Source organism: Micromys minutus (assembly GCF_963924665.1).
Source record: "Micromys minutus genome assembly, chromosome: 5".
Classification (NCBI taxonomy): Eukaryota; Metazoa; Chordata; class Mammalia; order Rodentia; family Muridae; genus Micromys; species Micromys minutus.
This window is the reverse complement of record NC_137974.1, coordinates 75,107,783-75,129,366: the sequence shown is the minus strand read 5'-3', so window position 1 is coordinate 75,129,366 and position 21,584 is coordinate 75,107,783. Positions and strand designations below refer to the sequence as shown.

Below are 21,584 nucleotides of genomic sequence, written 5' to 3'. Positions count from 1 at the left end.
CCTCAGCAAACTGGGTTTTAGATCACTTTGTTCCTCCCAAACTGAAAGTCATCTCATGACTGAAAATTCAAGTCCCATGTATTCAAACTGGTTGTGGTGGTGCACACCAGTACTCCCAGCATGTGTGAGGCAACCACGCTGTGCCAAACAGGAATTTGAGAATAACCTTTACTTCATAATGTGAACTGCTATTAAAAAATAATAGAAACACCAAACCCAACCTTCTGGGATGTTGACTGTATTTATCCACTAGCAACTTATTTAAAATAAATAAACATCATCTGAGGAATGGGAAAAAGGATCAGAGGTAAAGAAGATAAAAATACAAAGTTTATTTAAGTAGTAGTAGTAGACTACATGTGTTTATGTTAGTCTTTCTGCTCATCGGCTTTGTTGCATGTTCCTTTTAGCCATCATGAGAATGAATCATCAAAAGCACTTTAAAACAAAATAGAGCCCTACTGAAAATTACCCATTCACTGTCAAATCTATTTAGAGACCATGATGTTTAGTAGTCAGCAGAGATGAAAAATAGACATATAATGAATAGCTAATTGTTTAATCAATTTATACGGAGGGTTATCAATGATTAAAGAATCCAGGAGAAGTTTCCTAATGGTTAGATATATTTGTTTTTAAAATTTTCTGTCCCTGGGGTCCTGAGATATGGTTTGGCAGTTAAGAGCACTCAACTGTTCTTTCAGAAGACTCAGGATGAATTTCTAGCAGCCAGATCTGGTGGCTCACAATCACCTCTGATTCCTCTTCCAGGGGATATGATGCCTCATGTTTCCATACCCGTACTCAACATGCACATATCCACACACACAATCACATAACGTAGAAAATAGACACAACCTTCAATAAAACATTGTTCATGTACCTGGCAGATGTGCATCAAATTTCACCATTGCTATTTCATTGGGAGATGTGGATGAGTTTCCCAGGGAGCTATTACCAGACTCAAAGAAATAATCCAAGAATGATTATTATGTGACAGCTGCTACAGCAATCCTTCTAGTAGGCAGAGCCAAAGGAAACAAATGGGTATAATCAGGAAATACCTGTGTTCCTATGGTCACTGCAGCTCTGTTCACAGTATTCAAGACATGGGAATGCCAAAATGGCCATCAACTGGTGAACGGAGAAAGTAAGTGTAGTCCATATGCGTAGCAGAATACTATTCATCCATACAAAAGTAGGAAGTCCTGCCATTTGAAACAACACGGATGGACTTAGAGATTGTTGTGTTAGATGAAACAAGACAGGCATGGAAAAGCTATGTGTAAAATGTAAAAATATTGATTTTATAGAAACTGAGAATTGAGTTGAGCTACGAAAGAGCTGGGAAAATAACCAGCGCATACTAAGTTACACCTAGATAGGTGCACAAAGCTCGGGTCTTATAATTCAGGAGGGTGACTGCAGTCGATGCCAAACCTCTTGTGTATTTATAAAAGCTGCAAAATGGCTTTTCATGTTTCTACCCCAGGACAAAGTATTTGAAGAGATTTAAACACTGTACACTGTAACATGCATTGATTCATTATAGGGCACTTCATTAATATGTAAAAATTTTATGTTTTTATGTTGTGGTTAGAATAAATAGAAATAGAAAACTATAAAGAAAGTTGGCAAATAATCTAGCAAGCCTTCTTCCAAGGAAGAGAACATGAGCTTTTCTCTTTTCCTCTTACTGCGTCCTGTGTTACAAAGAAAATGATGGGAGACATTGGCAAGGTCGTGTCATCATGGCCACAGAAAATGTGAAGAGCACTATACTGTCACAGTAGCAGATTGTTAGGTTATAATACAGAGAGCACTGTGTTCCTATGTGAGGGACACAGAGTGAGGGAGGAAAGGGTGTACATCCTCATTCATGGTGGAAACTTGCAAGTAGGGTCTCTCTCAAGAAAGATTCTGAGCAAAGGTGCCATCTGTCTCCAGGTCTCTCCTACAAGTAAGTAAATGTCACACCATATACCATATACCACTGTGAAACGGGAGACACACTGAGTCAGAAACATGAGATATGTAATTGGCTAACCACGTTTAAGAGAATGCTTGCTCTTTCTCCCTCTCTTCTTCTTTCTCTCTTCCCCTCCCTTATCCCCCTTCCTTCCCTCCCTTCTCCCTCCCTCTCCTCTTGTCTCTTCTCCTCCTCTTTCTCTCCTTTCCTTCTCTCTGTGTGTAAATGTACACCTAAAGCTCATAAGATGTAAAATGTGCATGAATCAGGCATCTCATTTTCTCTCAGCTCGTGTCTGTCCCAAGTACGAATGTCCCAGATGTAAAATGCATACTAAGTGTAGTGACCTTTTCCCTCTCACAGTAAACAATCTTTCAAGAACCAATTGATATATTCTGCATAAAGAGCCATGAAATGAATCTCCAAGCTAGAAAGAAAAGACAAGTGCCTGTCAGCCAATGACTCTCCTGTTTGTTAACTCAGCTTTTTATCTGAACACCAGAATAGTCAGAGGAATGAAATATTAATTTGGCAGCAGGGATTTAAAAAAAAAAGGGTCAAGGTTCAAGATAGGCTGGTTCCTTCCTTCATTTGTGTGCTTAACACATGATTGTTTGGATGCACAAAAGTCTTTCCGTGTTGACATTGACCCTAATTCTTTAATGGAGTTCCAATCTGTGATGCAGAGCAACACACCCTGCAAGGACTACCATGCTCATTTTATCATGTGAGATTTTTCTCACAATGTTCAAGGGAACGGAACGTAGACTATGAAATCACTCGCTTTACAAAAGGTCATAAGGTAAAGGTCATGCTCTGCTCGGTGACTAATATCTGTTGCCTTCATCTGTGTCTTTCAGGGGATGGAGTCAGAATTTTTAAAAAATAATAAGATTGAGAAATATCAATGGAAAATGCATTTCAAAATAAAATACTTCAGTGTGTTACAAAAATGAATTTATTCTATTGATACAGAGTAGCAATTAGGGTAAATTTGTGGTTTCCAAATTTCTTCTAAGTTATGACTGTCTACAATTACTTTTACCTTATAGAATTATTAATAATGTTCTCTCTCTCTCTCTCTCTCTCTCTCTCTCTCTCTCTCTCTCTCTCTCTCTGTGTGTGTGTGTGTGTGTGTGTGTGTGTGTATACACAAATGAATGTCTCAGGTGCAGAGGTATCCACAGAGGCTAGAAAAGGGCATCAGATTCCCTGGAGCTGGAATTAGTATAAGTTGTGTAGACCCTGCTCCCCTGTTGGGTGCCTAAACCCCAACTCGGATCCGCTTGAAGAGCAGCAAATGTTCCTAAGGCTGAGCCATCTCTGCTACCCCTTGCCATGTAATTGCTAATAATATAAATTCTCAAACCAAAAAAAAAAAAAAAAAAAAAGAGTAAAATAAAAAACTCACAGGACACAACACTTTCCTTTCTATATTTCCTTATTTCTAATACTTTCTGCTTTTGATTTTATTTCATTTGTTTTTAGTTTTTTATTGGTTATTTTCTTTGCATTTCAAATGTTATCCTCTTCCCAGATTTCTTCTCTGAAGCCTCCCCATCTCACCCCCTCCACCCTTCCTCCACAAGGATGCTCCCCCGCCCATCCAATCACTCCTGCCACCCACTCCCACCTCACTGCCCTGGCATTCCCCTATGCTGGGGCATCAGGCCTTCACAGGACCACAGGCCTCCCCTCCACTGATGCCAGACAATGCCATCCTCTGCTACATATGCAGCAGGAACAATGGGTTCTTTCTATGGGTACTCTTTGGTCAGTGTTTTAGTCCCTGGGAGCTCTGGTAAGGGGGGGGGGCACTTATTATTTCTAATTAGTATGAAATTAATGTCTTCTCTATAGAATGAAGCTACTTTCTTTGCTCCATTTTCTGTTTTAAATTACAAGTGCTTAATTTTAGTGTTTATGTAAAATTTTGGGTCCTGTGTTTGGCATGTGTACCTGAAAGAAAAAGGTTTCAAGGTGTTTACTGTAATTATTCTTAATATTCTTCCACTAGCCCAGCTACAAATCTAGGTATAATTAAATTTTAAACTGCCCTACAACTGCATGTTTTCACACATTTACTTAAGTATTTCTATAATAATAGGTAAGCCTTCCCAAAGAGCCAGAAGATTGGTGAACAACATTTTTTAATGACAGGTATCATCACATTGGAATTTGAAATATTTTGCCCACTCAAACTTTTTTCTAGTGCACTGATAACTAAACAGAACCAAAACATGAATATGTCAGTGTTGTATGAGCTCAGAGAGAATGCTATAAAAGGTGTCTTTCCAAGGGCATACGTGGTTTTGAGATCTCCAACACAGGCGATTTTAAATGAACCACAAATAAATAAATAAATAAATAAATAAAAGCAGTATTTTAAAAATGTATCTTGGAAACATTGATTTCTTTCACTGGATTTCAAAAGACAATTTTTCGCATGTGATTTAATGTAAACTTCATGTAAAAAGTGGTAAACAATTCAAGTGTTTTCAAGCTGAATGGCCCTGGTTCCATTAACAAAGGGTGGTGAATAGTCCTAAATGTTAAAAGACTTGAGGTTACCTGCAAGGTTCTCAAATGCCAGCAGATTGACTCTATTTTAGCCAAGCATATGTACTGTAAGACTTTGTTTGGCAAATATTAGTGGGCCCAAATCTTTCTTAATTTCTGATGCTATTTTTATTTAAAATACTTTGTTCAGAGCTCAGATTTGGTGTTTTAGTGAGTTCCCATTTGTTCTGGGATTATCAGTGTGCCATTGTCTGAAGAAATCCACAGGAAGTTCACGCACATCTTCAGAACATATGTAAATAGAATGCACAAGGATCGATTCAAAGTGTGCTAAGAGAATTTTGTCACTTGTGTGAGGTGGCATCAGATATAAGAATGTTCAGCCTATTGAGGAGCCAAAATTGAGTTCAGTTCTTGTCAGTAGATAGGATGTTGGCAGTGGAACCCAGCATAGCTTTCTACTGCTCATGGGAGAAGCATCCTGTTGAACACATTGTGTGAAAGGTTGTCATTCTAAACTAGGAGAATTTCCACACTCTATCTCCAGAGAATCCCATGTATTTAATTCCAATTATTTGAAGAGCTGGTAAATAATGTAATAACTATATCTAATATGCCATATATAACTTGCATGTTTATATAGAAATTTATGTATATAAATATACATATATACATATGTATATATGTACACACATGTATATGTATATATATGTGTGTGTGTGTATAATGTTTTCATATTTTAAGTTTGATTTCATACTACTCTGTCATTTCTTCCAGGTAGGAAAAAAAAAATCTTAGCAAATCCAGACTATGGAATTTAGGGATTTTAGGTCATGAGTTTCTATATAACTCAAGGAATTGTTTTCCTTATTTTTCCTATGTGGTTTGAATTTAAGTCTTTGTTGCTAACTTTTCCATTTTTTTTTTCATTTGGTTGTGTCCACTGGCATGTCTTCGTCCTGATGAGCACTGGTCCCTGCCTTTCTGCAGAAGGCTGGCAGGTGTGTACAGCTCAAACCAGCCTTGCTCCCTCTGATACGCTGAGGAAACATTCTATGCTTCTTCCATGGGACAATGATTGAGTCCTAATGTCATGGGAGAGATTCTGGGTTTATAATTTACATAAATTGAATTATAACTTACATAACTTCCATAAACTTATAAAGTTTTCAAATTTACGTGAACCTTGCATAGAATACTTGGGAGCCTAAATTGGAGCATATCAGACAGTAACATGTGATGGGCGTGTCTCTCTCACTGCCCATCCTGCTGAAAGAAGCGGGGTACCTGAACCTCAGCTGCTGCCATGTTTTATAAACATTCACAGTGTTTATTGTAATTAACTTCTGATTTTTTTCCCCTCTGTAACTCTAAACATCTCAGGCTACAAAGGATCTGTGCCTGAACCCCAGAGTGTTCGGTAGCAATTTGAACAATTTGAAATTGGAGAAGCTGTCTTACACTAAGATGCTCTTAGTAATTGCAAATGGCTCTATGCTGCTTTTAGCTGGTTTCCCGGCAGATTTTTCAGCATCCCCCAACCTGGTATTTAGAGTTTTACTCAGCTACAACAGCTTCCTGTTTTTCCATCCTCTGGTAAAGATTCTGTCGAAGACGACAAAACTCAGCTTACCTGTATCCCTTTTCGTCCACCATACTGCAATCATCTATGTGCTCTTTGTACAGACCTGGAATAGTAAGAAAGAATAGAAAATGGAAACATAACTCACCAGCATTTTTAAGAGGCAAATGTTTACAATTTTAATTGAGGACAAACACACACATACACATCATAAAAACTATTAGCATGCAACTCCAGCTGCAGAAACTAAACAGCAAAATGCCTCAGCTGAGAAGCAGCAAAAAAAGTAAACCGATCACATTGACAAAAAGCCACCATAAACAAAAAAAAAACTATGTTCAAAAGAGTAAAGGTTTTGGTATCCATCCCTACTATCAAGTCTTCCGTTTTCTTTCCCTCCATCAAAATTTAGCTTAATGTTGGATGTTAGCAAGAGGTGCATTACTGTTATTGCTAATTTTAATTCTGTTTATCACCTTGAGGGTTATAGATTGTAGAATCGTTTTGCTGCCTTTAGTTAATTTTAATTAGTTGTTTTAAAAGCCTGTAGACCTATTTGTTAGATATAGTTTTTGTAGGTTTACTTTTTTAACTATCAGGAACTTAATAACTGAGAAGATTTAACATTACGGCTGCATAGGCAAACTTACAGAGTTACTATTAGTGTTACCTGTTTAACGTTTAGTCATCCTGTGAATCCTGCGACATATTTCCTTTAATAATCATCAGCCATCAAGTCTGATAGTCTCAAAAGAAATACCAGCCCTCTAAACTGCCTTCAAGGGCGTTGATATTTAGCACTGAAAATTACAAATAAAGTTTTTTGAGGTTGAATAGCAACATCTAGCCATTGACACTGATGACTTCTTGGTCAAGCAAACTGTTAGAAACTACGCGAATGAAGTCCACACACTCCTTCGAGTGAAAAACAATAACGTGAATCTACGCAACGCTTACATGTTGGATGGGATATTTAAATGTGCGGGGAAACTCAAAGGTTGAAGAACTAGGCATTTAGACAGTGGTAAGTGGTAATCTTACCTCTTTATACTCCATTACTCTTTCTCACGAGAGACATGCTAGTACAAACAAGTCAATCAGAATTTGTGTTTAGCAAGATAAAGCTTAGAGGATAGTTTAAAATCCATTTATTTTTCTAAATCCATTTCTTTCATTAACATGTTATACATTAGTGTTTACTAACCATGATTCATGTCACAGTTTAGTTTGTTAACTTTTAAATTATTTAACAACCATAAGTTATTGATACATTTTTAAAAAATATTACACAGATATCTTAAAACAGGCTTGGGTTCATTTTTGTAATTTTTAAATAGAAAACATTTTAGGCATCTCTTGAAAAAGAAATAAAGCAGGCATTTAAAGTTAGAAAACAAGTAATTCCAAATTTAGTTTTTACAAAAGCCTTCAGCTTTATTGACAAATTATGGCAAACATATTTGACAAATTGTGGTCCCTATTTAGAGAAGCTCACACATGGAACTTCATGTGTGTTTTTTTCTTTTTTCTTTTTTTAACAAATACAGGTTAAAACACTGAACAAATTCAGTTAGCTACATACATACAGTAGCTGCTTGTTTTCACCCCCATTAAAACAGCATTTAAAAATTAAATTTACAACTTAATACTGAACATCTCCATCTGACTAACAGATATTAAAAGACAGGTTAAAACATCTTATCTACAACTTTATTATCAGCTAGTTCAAAATCATATTACAATCTTTTAACAACCCTAAACAAAGTTTCTGCTCGTTGGTTGAGAATCAAAATCTAACAGATTCATGCTCTCTCTCTCTCTCTCTCTCTTTTTTTTTTTTTCTCTTAACATAAGAAAAAGAAAAAGGAAACCAAAAGGAAAAGGAAAGGGGAAGTTTACACACAACAATTAAAGAAAAAAACAATTAAGAGAATATTAACCTACAGAATGTTTTATAAACTATGCTTGCCAAAGTCTTTTTTTTTCAGTCTGTTTTGTAAAATAATACTAATGTCCATGACGCCTCAACAGTATATGAAAATACAAGAATAGGTGGGTGTAATTATGAGCAGTAATCCCTAAGATAGAAAAAACAAACAAACAAAAAAAGGACTATTACTTGTTTCGTTGCTGTTTATGTGGACACCACAGGCTATGAATTGTCTTTGAGGAGGTCACAGGTGAAGAGGACCTTCAATATCTACCATAGGGGTGTTCCCTGTATCCCCCTCTGGCTGACCTTGGTGGTGGTGCCTTCAGGCTGGAACGAGTTGTGGCCCATTCTTCTGGTGCTATGAGTAAGAGAAAGATAGTAACAGACACATGACTTCCCAATTATAGGTAAAGAATGTCATTCCAGATGTAATAAAACAAGCTCAACAATGAAAGCTAAGGCCTAGTTCTGTTTCAGAAAGTGAGACTATTCAAGTGTAGTTGGTGTATGTGGTAATTATTTGAATTAAACTCTCCTGGTATTTGCCAAAGAAGAGAAAGTCAAACTCCTAAGATAAAACGCACATTTGCTATGCACTACATCCTAAAGCTACTACAGTACAAGAAGAGTTTAAACATAACCTGGTCATTTAATCTTTCAATACAAACTTCTACAGCGAAGTGCACATATGAACCAGTGGTTCTCAGCCCTTGAGGACCGTGAGAATCAAATAGGACCCAGAATAAAAAAAAACAAAACAAAACATCTACTCTCTGTCCTGTAAACTAACTAATTGAAATGCTCTGCGATGCAGAAGCTATATGTCTTGTACTATTTGATTTGGTCCAGAGTCAAAATCTATGATAAACTTCAGGTGACAAAGTGAGAGATATGCAGGGGACTGAGCAGAGAACTTTGAAGTACTGAAGTATGTACAGAAAGATTTCTCAAATCCCTTTCCCGTAAGCTATTCAGAAAATAAGATGGCCCTTAAAAGACTAGGGAAACCCCTCGGTGTTATAAAACTTAGCCCATCCCTCCAAAGAAGAACCCAGAAACAAAAAGCCAGCCAAGTATTTGAGAGGCATGAGAACCAGACTGTAGAGTCTGCGTTCCCAGCAAAGGAACCAATTCTATCTTCCCATAGCTTACAGGTAGAGTTATGGTGGCAATCCATATGATTCCAGAAACTAGCTTCTCTAGGTCCTTTAATCAGAATGTACATACTTATAGATAGACAGCAGACATTTACAGCAACCGCCAATAAGAAAGACACACTGATAAAATGGTAGACAGGTAGAATCAAAGTGTCTACTGGAGAATCTCCACAGAGAGCAACTGAGGTAGCCCCTCTGCCTGTAGTGCTCCTTGTAATAGGTTTTAAAAGTCTCTAAAACAGGATTTTAAAATTTAAATTTCAGATAATCTTCAACTTTTGAAAAGAATCAAACATATCAATATTAGAAACAGACTGCACTTATGTAGATAAACAACATTTCTGAGATTATATCATTATATCAGCAAGACATCATTGTAACTATGATATTCATGATTAAAATACTCTGTCTTCATTATTTAAGACAATGATGGTTTGAATGTGATGTTCCTCCACACTTTCAGAAATTTGAATCCTTTATTTTTCTTTACTTTTTAATTTATTTTTTAATTTGATACTCTGTATTTACATTTGAGATGTTATCCCTTTCCCAGCCCATCTTCATCCTCCTTCCCCCTCCATTTGCTTCCCTCTTGATGACCCTCTCCACCCCATTGCCTTGGCATTCCCCTATATTGGGAAAACATGCCCTCCCTGGACCAAAGGCCTCTTCTCATATTGATGCCAGTCAGCTACATATTCAACTGGATCAATAGGTCTCTCAGTGTGTGCACAAAGGTTGGTGTTTTAGTCCATGGGTGTTGTAGAGGGTTTGGTTGGTTGATAATGTTGTTCTTCCCAAGAGGTTGCAATTCCTTTCAGCTCCTTAGGTCCATTCTTTAGCACCCGCATTGGGGTCCCTGAGTTCAGTCGGATGGTTACCTGCAAGCTTTCTCAGCTGTATCTATATGACTCTAACATAGTCCCTGAGGGGGCATCTCTATCTGGTTTCTGCCAGTATGTAATTCTTGGGATCAGCTATAGTGCTTGGATTTGGTGGCTGCATATGTGGTATATCCCCAGGGGAGGAGGACTCTGAGTGCTCTTTTCTTCAATCCCTGTTCCTCTATCTGACCTTGCATTTCTTCTGGAGAGTGTTTTGTTCTCCCTTCTAAGAAGGACTGAGGCAACCCAATTTTGGCCTTCCTTCTTTTGAGCTTCATAATGTCTGTGAATTTCAGAGCTTTCGGGGTATCTGCTTACCAGTGAGTGCATAGCACGTGTGTGTGGTTTTTTTTTTTTTTTTTTTTTTTTTTTTTTTTTTTTTTTTTTTTTGTGGTGACTGGGTTACCTCACTCAGGATGATAGTCTCTAGTTCCATTCATTTTCCAATGAATTTCATGACGTCATTGTTTCTAATTGCTGAGCAGTACTCCACTATGTAAATGTACCACACTTTCTGTATCCATTCCTCTGTTGAAGGACATCTGGGTTCTTCCCAGCTTCTGGCTATTATAAATAAGGCTGCTATAAACATGAATCAAGGTTTGTAGAATGTTATTTCTTTGTGTGTCCAGTTTCCTTCCTCATTGTGTTTATCATGGTGGCCATGTTTTATGCAGTTGTCACTTACATTTGCCACACTGGGCAATAGTCACAGTGTAGATATATGCAGTACACAGTATAGTGAGATTCCTTCCTCAGTGAGTGCTGTCTGTTGTCACCCCCACCTATGTCTTTAAACTTCCCATGGTGAGTCTTTCACCTTGCATCTATAATATTTGCAATCCTATGTTTTTAATGCAACGGCCAGAGATTAAAGCGATCTTCCAAAGACATTCTCCACTTTAGGCAAGTATGGAACTTTACAGGGGCTGAGAACAGAAACAAGACTGAGAGGAAGAAGCATTAGGTCCCTTTAGGAAGAGGTTTGGGAAATGAGGAATAAAATTTAGAAGTGCATTTGGAATTTAGCTGTTCCTTTGGGACTTTATTTACTAGACACCAGAGTTTTAAAAATATCTTTGAATTTAGTGCAAGGTTTGGATTCATAACTGATTGGTTTTAGTCCCATGATATTGTTGCAAGATGTCTCTTAAACTTTCCTTAAGTGAGGCTGTAAATCAGCTCTGTCTCTTTGACTATAGCAAAGGAAACATGGTGTGTTCAGTACCAGGGGATTGCTGTGTGAGAAACACTGGTTGGGTTATGGCTATAAAATAAACAAATAACAAGAATTTCTTTTCATAGAGGGTGCATGTACATTTCTGCCACACTGAAATGACTAGAATACGACAAATCTATGAAATACGAAGTAAATCCATATTTGTTTATCAATAACAAAGGAAATCAAATCTCCTCTGCATCAGCTGCCGTCCCATGTTGTGATGACAGACACAGTCAAGCACAATCAGAGGAAAATCATGTGTGAAACTTTTTGGATTATAGCACCTTCTTAACTTGTCTTTTGGGAAAGTATTCAGAGAAGTGGTGAGGTGGGACCCACTAACTTTCTGAAGTCTAACTTTAGCTGATGTTAGACTGAACTCTATCTAATAAGTGGCCATCTAGAAGAAGAAAGGTTTTTCTGAGAAAATCTAGAAATTCATTATGAACTCAGGTCATACTTAACCTATCTTAGATTATTCTTTCTCTAAAAACTTTCCTACATCAATTATCTTGTATAATTGGAACTTATTTCTAAAGTGGCTTTTAAGATCTATTTGAGAAGGAACTTTGTTTAGTGGCAAAGTAAACAACAACATAGTAGAACAACATACATGTAAAGTCAAGGATGCTATTAAACAAGGGAGGAGTTTCTGAGCAACTGGTGAAAAATAAATCAAGCATATACATTGCTTACAACTTGCTTTTGTTTTCTGTGCATAAGTGTGAGATAGGGATATTTCTCTTAAGAGTTATTCTTTTTATTGTTGTAAGTAACAGATTACCTCATCACCTGAACTTCCCAGAATGCCTGGAGCTCAAGTAAGCTACCCGAAAGTCATTGTCTGTGAGGAACATTTTACTTCCTTTGGAGTACAAGTCATCTAGGTTACCTTTCCTGTGAGCTTAATGTTACTCAAATGACCTGCACTTTCTCAAAGGTTCTGCTCAGCAGATCCAGGCCCATTAAGTTTCATACAGATTGTAATGTGCTAGCATTTTTCCAGGTAACTAGATACTTTGGGAGCATTTATGGTGGGAAAAAATCTCAACAATTTTTAAAGTTATTAAAATATTGTCTCAGATACATTTAACATTTATGTTCTTGGTGAACATGAAACATAGGGACTAAAGACCAATTTTTTTAATACCTGGTGTTATTGAAGTGAAATGAGAGGGTAAAGTTTTAGTAGTTGGGTTCTAGGAAGTAGATTTAAAACATCACATTCTACATATATTCATTTTGAACCTGTTCAAAATAGATGTCATTGAGAGAGCTAAGCCGATCTGTTCATGCATTGGTCATTCTCCATATATTTTGCATTTTTGAAACTCACCAAAGAATCTCAGAAGAGAAAAGTGGTTTAAACCCACAACAAAGAATGGCCTCTCATACTGTTCACTGGTGTCTTGTTGCAGATCAACATATGGAATTCACTATTCATGTAAAGGTTGTGGTTTGAATATTAAGTGTCCTTCTCAACGAATAGCTGATAGAAGTTTGCTTACAGGTAAAAGGGCTTCTGCAACTTGCTTAGTCCCAGAACTTTAAGCACATCAGCCACAAATGCAGTCATACCTTAAAGAGCTCTAGGAACTAAGTTAGTGAGGGCACATACAGAGAGATAAATGCCCCATTGCTCCCTTCTTGTTTTTCTCTCCATCTCCATCCACTCTACCATCTCCTTCTGCCACAGTCTTCCTCAGCCCAGGATTCCAACTTGATCTTTTCTCCTTCACATGCTTTGTTTTAGGTTTACATCTCCCCGAAGACACTAACCAATCATGGAATATGAACTGATCTCCCTTGTCAAATTCCACTTAGCCTATTAGGAATAAGACAAACAAGAGCATTGCTGTGGGACTGAGGAAGACTTTCCAAAAATGTAAGACATTTTATATAAAGCTCCTCTCAAATAGACAAATTGAGGTGGTTTGAAGACGATTCCCAAGGTATATGTTAAGATTGAAGGTTTTGCTGTTTTTGTAACTCATTTATAATGCTACTTTCTGAGCATCAACTAGAGTCTTATATTATCAAAAGCAATCTTCATAGTTTTTCTTTAAGGTAAACAAAAACAAAAACCAAAAGCCTCTAAATCATGAATGAAGTGTAGACCATGGGCTGAGCTGGGGGAGATGGGAGATGCAGCTTTCTACCTTTATTATTTCTGTACGATGTTTTTAAGCAAGTCTTACCTTTTAGTTCAGATTTACCTGAAACTTACTATATAGCTCCCATTCTCTATGTCAGTGACAGAAGAGCCTGTCTAGACTCACTCCTAAAGATTTGAGTGAAGTGTATTCACAGGAGAGTGAATGTTTCACCTCAATAAAAAAATGAGCCCAAAGGACAACTGAAAAAAATTAACATAACAGAACATAGAAATTGAAATAGTGAATGATAACTGAACACAGTATAGAAGCTTGTCTCATGTGAATCTAAGCTATACTTTCTTTATTGTCAAAGTCCTGGTTCTATCAAAAGCTGGGGAATTCACCCATAGACTTGAAAAGTACATGAGAACTTGATGAGAAATAACGCTGGACAGAATAAAATGGTAGCAAAAAGTAATGTTATTAATGTTTTCCTTTAGTTCAGTGAAGAGGGAAGGTGTGTTTACATTCCTTCATTAAGAAGAAAACTCAACTTGCCTGCTTCTTTCCCCTAGTTCCATTTTCTATTACCATGCAGTGCTTGGTCTCAGAATGACACCCAACATCACACTTCAGAAGCAAACAAAGAAACAAACAAACAAAAATCAGGCGTATTCTCGCGTTCCTGTTTATTGGTGGCTCTGGAGATATAAGCACCACTATTGCATCCTATTCTTAAACTTAGCTTACCATAAAACCAGTTAGAGAATATCATGATCTCACTGTGTACTCTAAAGTAGCCTTGAACGCATTAGGCCCTCCTACTTCAGAGTCATGAATGCTGTGCTTACAAGTGTGTGCCACACGTGGTATCCAAAGATCTTTTAAATAAGCCTTACCATGATTTCTTGTCTCAAAAGGTTTTTGACACAACTGAACAAGAGTGAAAACAGGCTGTTTGTATTTTTTTTCTAAGCATACCAAAGTAATCAAAGTTTACAATCACTAACAGAAGCAGAAGCAGGTTCCCAGTTTGCCTAAAGCTGTCCACTTATGAGTGGACAATTCAAAGCAAACTTGAGATCTTAAATATAAGGATTAATGTAAAATTACTAAAAAAGCAACGCAGTAATGAGACTCTGGTGCGTGCATGTTTGTGTGCATATGCCTGTGTGAGTGAGTGAGTGAGTGTACGCACTCGTGAGTGTGAGTATGAGAATGAGTGTGCATGCACACTCCTGTGTGCATGCACATTTCTGGTATGCAACCTATGGAGATTTTAAAGCATCCTTATGGCATTGGGCCTTCATCTTGTTTGAGACAGGGTCTCCTCACAGTTCAATAAGCTAGCCTAGTTGGCCTGTAGTCTTCTTCCTTACAGTCTGCTTCCTATATCCCAGAGCAAGGACACAAGGATCACAGGGAACTGTGTGATTGCTACAGTGTCCAGTCTGAGCCATTTCCCACCCTTGTTTGCTTAGACCAAATTACCTCTGAGGGAAATGATATCCATGAGCTATCAGGACTACTTGGAGGAGATGTCCACTTAATGGCAGTCTCTCAAATAGTATGGGAGAAAATTAGATTATTTATAAAATTAATTTTATGAGAACTTTAATATACCTTGGGAAAAATTTCAGTGGGCTGTCTTTCAGTTAAAAATAGACTTTAAAATTTTAAGATAAAATAACTGGTATTATTCTCAGGAACACACAAACATTTCAATATACTCGGACAAACAAATTGTTTGCATGTATTATGTTTTCGGTGACTTTTATATTCTTGGTATTTTTAGAAAACTCATCTTTTGTAAAATCAATTTCTCAAATGCATATCTCTATTTACTGTTAAATATAGCAAGCTTTTGTTCTTCAATCCCAGGGCTGGTGTGAATGCTAGTTAGATTCACTTTCTTTAGCTGTTTTCATGGATTAATCAATGCAGGCTTATTTTCACACTGGGATAATAATCATCTCAGTCCTCAGCACAAAAATGAGATGTTCGTGTTCTGCAATCGACTTGAAGTGCAGCACTCAGGTGCCCTGGGTTGAAATACAGCACTCGGTTTCTTTTTGCTTCCATTTACTTCAAGACAGTGTATTAATATTATCTTCCTTGGTTCCACACAGCTGTCATTTAAGATGCTACTAACGAATGGATGCATAATTAGCTCTCCAGTTCATACATTAAATACATTTTAATAAACAGCTCTTTCCTCTGAGGAGATAATATTGCTGTCCATTCAGAGCTGCCAATCTCAGAGAGAATGAAGAGGGTGTTTCTTATGTGAAGCATTGCATAGCTAAGCCCTGTAATTAAAACACATTCCCATTGAATTATGAGCTATTCAGACATATCCAAAGTAATTTTGGTAATTCTGATTTAATTAGAAAATAGTTTAGATGGGCAGAAACTGATTTTAAATCATTATTAATCGAACATTCATTCCCTAAAAATCAATTCAGTTTAAAAGTGTAACAAATCTTAGTTTAATAAAAATGATTATACACTAAATGTTACATGACCTTTATAACCAATGCATCTAAATATTTAGTTATATTTAAATTTTAGTATTATATTGTTGTAAGAAAAGCATTTAATATTTAATATTATCTGCAAATATGCAGTTTATATTTCCTACTTCAGCAATGAAACCTGGGACCAAAAGAGAAAAAAAGTCTTTACAGCTGATGATACAGAAAACCAGAATGTAAAGAAATGAAGGCCTAGACTTGGAGTCCCAGCTTCTTGAAAATTTAACATGACAATTATGTGAATTAATTTGAAACTAATCTTGGATATGTAAGAAGATGTTGCATTCTTGAAAGCTATGGGGTAAATCAGTAAATATTTAGTTACCACAAGCATGCAGGCACACACATACATACACACATACAATGACAATACAAATCACATGAGCGATAAATATTTATGCTAATTAGCTCAATTTAGCCATTTTACAGAGTGTATGTATGTTTTTCAAAGTGCGTTCCAAATTTCTGCCAACGAACTGAAACATAATGTATTTAAAGCTCTGAATGAAGCCTTATATGGAAGCAGTAGAGATTTACTATTGATTTCAAACCAGCTGGGAACATGAACCCTGGAAGGAGATGCCATGTGTGAATTTCCTCTCGGAAGCATATTCTGATGCTCACTGACAATTCTCTGGTTCACTCTGCTGTCCTCATGAGGAGACAGAGGTATCTGGGCCAACCTTCTGTCATCTCCTCCCGTAGTTGATTGGGTAAAGGAGTATGGGAGGAAATTGACTATCTGTTTTGTAAATGAAAATCTAACCCATTGAAATTTAATGTTTGTATCCACCACACACCCAAACCAAAAGGTAAGAGGGAGGAATTACTATTTCAGAACAGAAGCCAGGAAGAGACATGTATGCTGGGAACAAAGAGAATTAACTTCCAAGATTGTCTACAGTTCATTACCTAGAGGATACAAACGTGATAATGTTTGGGAAGAATGTACGGTTTGACTTGAATGGGCATCTGGGTCACCCTTCTCCTGGATTTGTAAAGATTACTATCTTTGTGTTTTTATGTTTTAGTAATTGTTTATGTCTGTGTGTGTTTCTTGTGATATTTTTTCTTACTTGTTTTAAAAGTAGGAAAATGTATAATTAGAACACATTGTTTCAGAAAGTTATTTCCAATAATAAAAATGAAAAAAAAAAATCTGGATCACCTGTCATAAGGAATAAATCACTTTTCAACAATTACCAACATAATCCAGATAACCCACTACGTAGCATAATATATAATCTGAATTCTCGTGATATTTATATAATTTAATTAGCCTTTGATATTATGGTGCTGAGCCGCTGTATTTCTTGTTATTTTCCCAGACCTTGTTTCTCTCTACACAGAATATGAGTGCATTAGAAATTTTACAACCTCGCTCTTACAACACATGACTGATGTGAATGTGCTTATTTTGGAATTATGCAAAAAGAGTATACCAATTTCAAATGGATATATCAATAGTGAATTATTACAATTTATGTGAAATACATTAAAGCCTACATTTGTCAGGGCATAGTCCTGGTGATAGAGAAATGGAAGAAAATACTTTTAAAGACCATGATGAGAAAAAATCTTTGTGTTTAAATTACCTTTTTAATGCGGCATACAAAGCAATGGGTTTCATATGCCATCATCATGCATGTCTGTTATTGGTCTCTTACCTCATCCCTTTCTCATGCCCTTGCTCCCAATCCTTGCTGGTCCCAACAGTTTCTCCCTCTCCCCTTATGTACATGTATATTATTACTGTCTTTGCACTTTCATACTTATAATTTTACCACACACAAACACACACACACACACACACACACACACACACACACACACACACACACACACAGAATATGTGGTGTCTGTCCCGAGTTTACCTTATCTCCCTTTATATAATCATTGCCACTTCCACCAACGTGTCATGATTGCATTTTCCTTTCCATCTCAATGAAACTTAACAATGTATATTTACTACGTTTTTTTTCATTGTTCTGTGATGGCCATCCTGCCTTGTGTTCTCAGCTACGGTGAGTCTGGCAGCAATAACATTAAATTCAAGGGACTCTGCAGCAGGACTTAGATTCCTTTGGGTATATACTCCAGAGTGATACAAACTAAACCATGGGGTAATTTTATTTTCATTTTCCCAAGAAACCTCTTCACTATTTCACAAGTGGCAGACACTACAACCAGCACTGAATAAGGGTTTCTCTTTCCCCAGGTATTCACTAGGATCTGTTGTAAGTTTTTTCTCCATGTTATCCATTCTGATGGGTGGGAAAGAATTTTAAAGTATGTTCATCTTTCTGATGGCTAAAGATGTTGCTAATTTTTGCAAATGTTTATTGACCATTTATATTTCTTCTCCTGAGAAATTTCTGTTCATTTAATTGGCCCATTTCCTGATTGTTTTTTTTTTTTTTTTATTTGAAACTAACATTTCATCTCTTCACAAACCATCGGCTGCATATCACCAAATGTAACATGGAACCCAGTGCATGTGATTCAATAAAGGAAACGGGAGTTATTTTCCTCAAATTGGCGTAACAACCGTGAAAACTAATGACTGCACTGAAAATCTTGAGATATTTCAGGAATAATAATATATCTCCTCATTAGAAAAGAAGTTTTGGGAGATTAGTATGTTCACACACTGGAATAACACATGTGATAGCCACTTCATAAACATCTTTAAATGAGTAATGTTGTCCAACTTTGTACAGCACTACAAGTTGTATAACTTTGTACAAATTCATTAAGATTATAATCTGGTTCAATATGTATGCACCCATCTATTTCTAAACAGGAAACAATGGGGCAATAGAAAAACAATATACTTTGTAAATCATCACAAAACTTCCCCCTACCAGTACCTATATGCAAAATATACTTTCTAGTTGCCTTTCAACTAGCTGGGCCTCCTCAACATCCCTGCTGATGTAATCTATAATTCTTTTTACTTGAGACCTTTCCAACCATGGGTTGTCTTGGCAATGTCATCACCAACATTTTTGTGAACTGACAGTGAAGATGGATTTCAAGGGTTGTCATAGTTACTTTTATTGCTGTGATAAGAAATAATGACAAAGACAATTTAAAAACCAAAGTGTTTAATTTTGCTTTAAGGATTTGGAGGATTAAAGCTTATGATAGAGAAACAAAGGCATGGAGGAAGGAATAGTTGAGAACCACAACTTGGCAAGCAATCAGAGAGAACAAAAGAAAAAAAAGGGGGGGGGGGGAATTGGTCTCGCTGGGAATAACAATAGCAGGAGTCTTTTGAAACCTCAAAGCTTGCTCCCAGTGATTCCTCCAACAAGGCCACACCTCCTAATCCTTCCCAAACAGTTTCTATTAATTAAGAACAAATTATTTAAATATACGAGCCTATCAGAGTCATTCTCATTCAAACCACCACAGAGGACAAGGCAGGTGGAGCACTTATCTTGTCTCTGATGCACCCTGGGTACATGACTTTGATCTCATTTGGGCTAAACTTGAGGGAAATGATGGTGGTTGCTGGTGTCAGATGATCCTACATTTAGATTGACCAAAGTCAGCTGCACCTTAGTGTCCTCCATGATAAAAGTACAAAAACTAAGTTTGAATCTCATTCATCTATCATCTTCAGTGAAAAATTGGACAAGGAATGCTGCTTGATTTCAGTACAAGTAGAGGCAGGCATGTTAGAAGATAGTATAGTTATTTTTTGTTGGACCTAGGGAACTGTAGATGCTTTGGCATGTTTAGCCTTATATATCAACCTAAATGGGCAATGGTGACCCTGCCGAGTGTAAAAGCACTAGATTCTCTCCTTGCTTCCAGGATTGTTGCTAGCATTTTTCGGGAGAGGCACTTTGGAACTCTATTTCTTGTTAATTGCTTGATGGAGAAAAATTACTTAATGCCACAGCCTTAGCTCCTCATTTCCAAAATTCAGGTGATGTCTGCGAATGTTCCTAGAAAATGCTAATGGAGAATATGTCATATTGAAGATATGTTTATAACTTTTTTTTCTCCTTCACTTCTCCTTTGCACCCCCCTTACTCAGACCTGTAGTCAAGTCCTCTAATGTAACCTGTACTTCAAGGTCCCATGCTCTCTAACCAGGATCATGTACATTACATCTAGTTTTCCTTAGGATTTGTTTAGTCCTGAGTCACAGTCAGTGCCCATATGTAGTAGCAGCACTGGGTCAAGTTCAAACTATTGCTGCAGTATTAAAACAGAAAAGGAGTCTCAGAGCTACACTCTGACACTGACTTCCCCTTTGTCATAAATTGCTTAATAAGTTCACATAAAATTAACAAAAGTGTAACATTTATATGGATATCATCAACTCTTATTTAGCATTAGTCATCCTGATATTTTCTCTTGCTGGGTGTGGTATCACATTACTGAGTTGTGACTGTTTCTAAGTATGAATCTATTCTTTGTGAACTCTATGCTTTCCTTCTCCCTACCTAAACATCTGTGCTTTTCTTCACTGACCTGATCATCTGTTCCTCCTACCTGACCATCTGTTCTTTCTTTCCTCCACCTGGCTGGTGTTTTATGCCTTCCTCCCCCTACCCTATGCCCATATGTGCCTTTCTTTCTACATCCTGACCTAGCATTATACTTTCATGATATGGCATTTCAAACTGGTAGATAACTCCATTTTATTCTTCATTCTCCATCAGAGGAAGAATGGGTCTTATTATAATTTTAGCAAAAATCCAATACTATAAATGTCTAGATGTCATTTTCAAGGCAAACCTGCTAAATAAACATTTTATAGAATCAGACACAACCCATCAAAATGTTGAATTGTGTTGCCAGATCACAAGCACTCAGCAAGTATTTGCTAGATAGAATTATGATTAAATTTTTAGTGATACTTGATTCAGTAATACATTTTGAAATCAACTTTATAGACTAATAAATTATTGACTTTTAATGCATACAAAGTGTTATTTGGGATTTCCAGAGCTATATATAATTGAGAAATAATTTGAAAATCATTACATAATAAAATAATTTTGTACTTTCAAGTCTAAAAATATCTTAAATGTAGATTATCCTTATACCTTTGTGACAAAAGGAAAGATACAATATTGAGGTTACAATAGGCATGCTGAACTGTGGCACCACTAATGACTGCTCACTAATGCTATGGATATAATCTATGACTGTGATTAATTTCTTTTGAAATTTTGATCAAAATTGATCTGTCCAAATTTCTGCACTGGTTCTATAAGCCAAATCTTATGATGGAATTACATAAATCAATGAAGCAGACACTTCTGTGAAAATGGAGCAATGCGGTGAATATTGAAATAATTTCTGAGTTGTCAGTGACAGATGGGTGTACTGATCTCCACAGTAAGGAGAAGATCTTACCGTAGCTGTCGTAGGCATCCTCATTTACTCCGTGACCATAGTCATAGTATTCAGGCACACTGCAACAGATTTAGACAAGAATCAATGATTCTGTAAGCGGGAGAACCAACCCAGAGCTTCACACAAAATCTGAGGTGAAAATGTGGCCTGTGAATCTTACTTCAGCCACAAAACACAACCTTAAAGAAATACTGTGATTAAAATAGAGGTTATTGATTAAAAAGTACGAAGATTGTGTTATCATCTTTCTTTCTACCTACCATCTCTATCTATCTATCTATCTATCTATCTATCTATCTATCTATCTA

At 36.7% G+C, this 21,584-nt stretch overlaps 1 protein-coding gene across 1 annotated transcript in view; it reads right to left on the bottom strand.

Moving 5' to 3' along the window:
- Nucleotides 1–8,264: 8,264 nt before the first annotated feature.
- The window catches only part of KHDRBS2 (KH RNA binding domain containing, signal transduction associated 2), a gene marked incomplete at both ends in the record, with an annotated part of 365,783 nt that continues 352,463 nt past the window's right edge, over nt 8,265–21,584 (bottom strand). The window contains 2 exons of the mRNA XM_080917471.1: nt 8,265–8,362; nt 21,277–21,335. Of these exons, the coding sequence (XP_080773597.1) occupies nt 8,265–8,362; nt 21,277–21,335 (157 nt within the window). The remainder of the gene's footprint in view (nt 8,363–21,276; nt 21,336–21,584) is intronic.